The 1855-nt window shown below is 37.7% G+C and overlaps 1 protein-coding gene across 1 annotated transcript; it reads right to left on the reverse strand.

Moving 5' to 3' along the window:
- Positions 1-650: 650 nt before the first annotated feature.
- On the reverse strand, positions 651-1626 carry LOC143925284 (olfactory receptor 8G17-like). Its single transcript, XM_077449869.1, has one exon. The coding sequence runs from the start codon at positions 1599-1601 to the stop codon at positions 651-653; it is 951 nt and encodes a 316-aa protein (XP_077305995.1). The 5' UTR covers positions 1602-1626.
- Between the last annotated feature and the right edge of the window lie 229 nt (positions 1627-1855).

Below are 1855 nucleotides of genomic sequence, written 5' to 3' on the forward strand. Positions count from 1 at the left end.
AAAACTATACCTATTTTGTAAACGCTATAACTTTTGCGCAAACCAATCAATAATCGCTTATTGCGATTTTTTTACCAAAAATATGTAGAAGAATACGTATCGGCCTAAACTGAGGGGAACAAAATGTTTTTTTATATATTTTTGGGGGATATTTATTATAACAAAAAGTAAAAAATAATGCGTTTTTTTTCAAAATTGTCGCTCTATTTTTGGTTAGAGCGCAAAAAATAAAAACCGCAGAGGTGATCAAATACCACCAAAAGAAAGCTCTATTTGTGGGGAAAAAAAGGACGTCAATTTTGTTTGGGAGCCACGTCGCACGACCGCGCAATTGTCAGTTAAAGCGACGCAGTGCCGAATCACAAAAAGGGGTCTGGTCTTTGACCAGCAAATTGGACCGGGGGCTGAAAGTGGTTAAACTTTCTCGCCAAAAAAACTCCTTTCCCTAAACATATCCGTATGCTGTTGTGGCGGCTGTGATTCTCCGGGTAACCCTGGTGGTAGAAAAGCTGTTGAATTTGAACAGTATGCATAAAATAGATTAAAATGATCAATATCTATTACAGTAGTATTCTAACAACCTCAGGTGTGTTAAACTATGCTCAGGTAGTTGCCTGAATCTGAATAACCCAGAAAAGATAGCTCCTCTTTTATAGTGAATTGGAGAAGTTCTTCTTGACAAAATCCCTGAACGCGTTTCTTAAATCCTGGTTCCTCAGGCTGTAAATGAGAGGATTGAGGAGAGGAGAAATTGCCGTGTAAAAAACAGACACCACTTTGTCACCAGGAAAATGTTTAGAACTTGGCTGAAAATAATTAAACATAAGGGAGCCATAAAATATAAACACCACGGTCAAGTGAGAAGAACACGTAGAGAAAACTTTACTTCTTGTACCCTTAATCTGCATTTTTAGGACAGTTTTGAATATATAAATATAGGACAGGAAGGTCAGTATCAGAGACCCACCTCCAACGAATCCACCCACGAGAAGGATGAGCAGAAGGTTGATGAAGGTGTCGCCGCAGGAGATCTGAAACAACTGTGGAAGGTCACAGAAGAAACTTTCTATAATATCCGATCCACAAAATTGTAATTTTAATGCACACAGTGTATGCACTAAAGTAGTGCTAAGACCCAGACATCCCGCAATGGATGCCAACTGTACACACGCCTTCCAACACATGACCTGCGTGTAATGTAACGGCTGACAAATGGCGGTATATCGATCATAGGACATGATAGTCAACAGAAAAAGCTCAGATATGGCAAATAATAAAAAGAAGAAGACTTGAAACATACATTCTGTGATGGAAATCTTTCTCATCTTGGTGAGAAGGTCGAATAGCAATCTTGGAATGGTGACTGAAGAGCAACAGAGGTCCAAACCGGCCAGGTTCCCGAGGAAGAAGTACATAGGAACATAGAGGTGAGAGCCGGTGACTATGAGGACAATGATCAGAGAATTCCAGATTATTGTCAGAAGGTAGATGAGAAGGAAGAAGAGAAACAGAGGAAGCTGAAGAGCCGGAAGGTCGGACAACCCAGAGAGAAAGAATCCATTCAAAACTCTTTGATTCCCCATTGAAATATTGTCACTCATTTCTATTTAGTAGAGAAATACGTTATTGAGGATAATGTGCTGAAAATATATAAAATTTACTTTTATTTCCTGCAGCATACAGATTATTAAGGCTGCAACTAACGATTATTTTCATAATCGATTAGTTGGCCCATTATTGTTTCGATTAATCGATTAATCGGTTAATAACCTTTAAAAAAAAAAGTGTGGTGTATAATTTAGTTAATATGTAAAGTAAAAAATAAAAAAGGCAATTTATTATTAAATATCTCTAT

The sequence above is a fragment of the Lithobates pipiens genome, unplaced genomic scaffold (genome assembly GCF_037356315.1).
Source record: "Lithobates pipiens isolate NorthernLeopardFrog02 unplaced genomic scaffold, aLitPip1_a1.2 Scaffold_22, whole genome shotgun sequence".
Taxonomy (NCBI): Eukaryota; Metazoa; Chordata; class Amphibia; order Anura; family Ranidae; genus Lithobates; species Lithobates pipiens.

What these genes read in the sequence shown, in the direction of transcription:
- LOC143925284 (XM_077449869.1), bottom strand. Translation starts at nt 1,601, where the DNA reads ATGAGTGACAATATTTCAATGGGGAATCAAAGAGTTTTGAATGGATTC.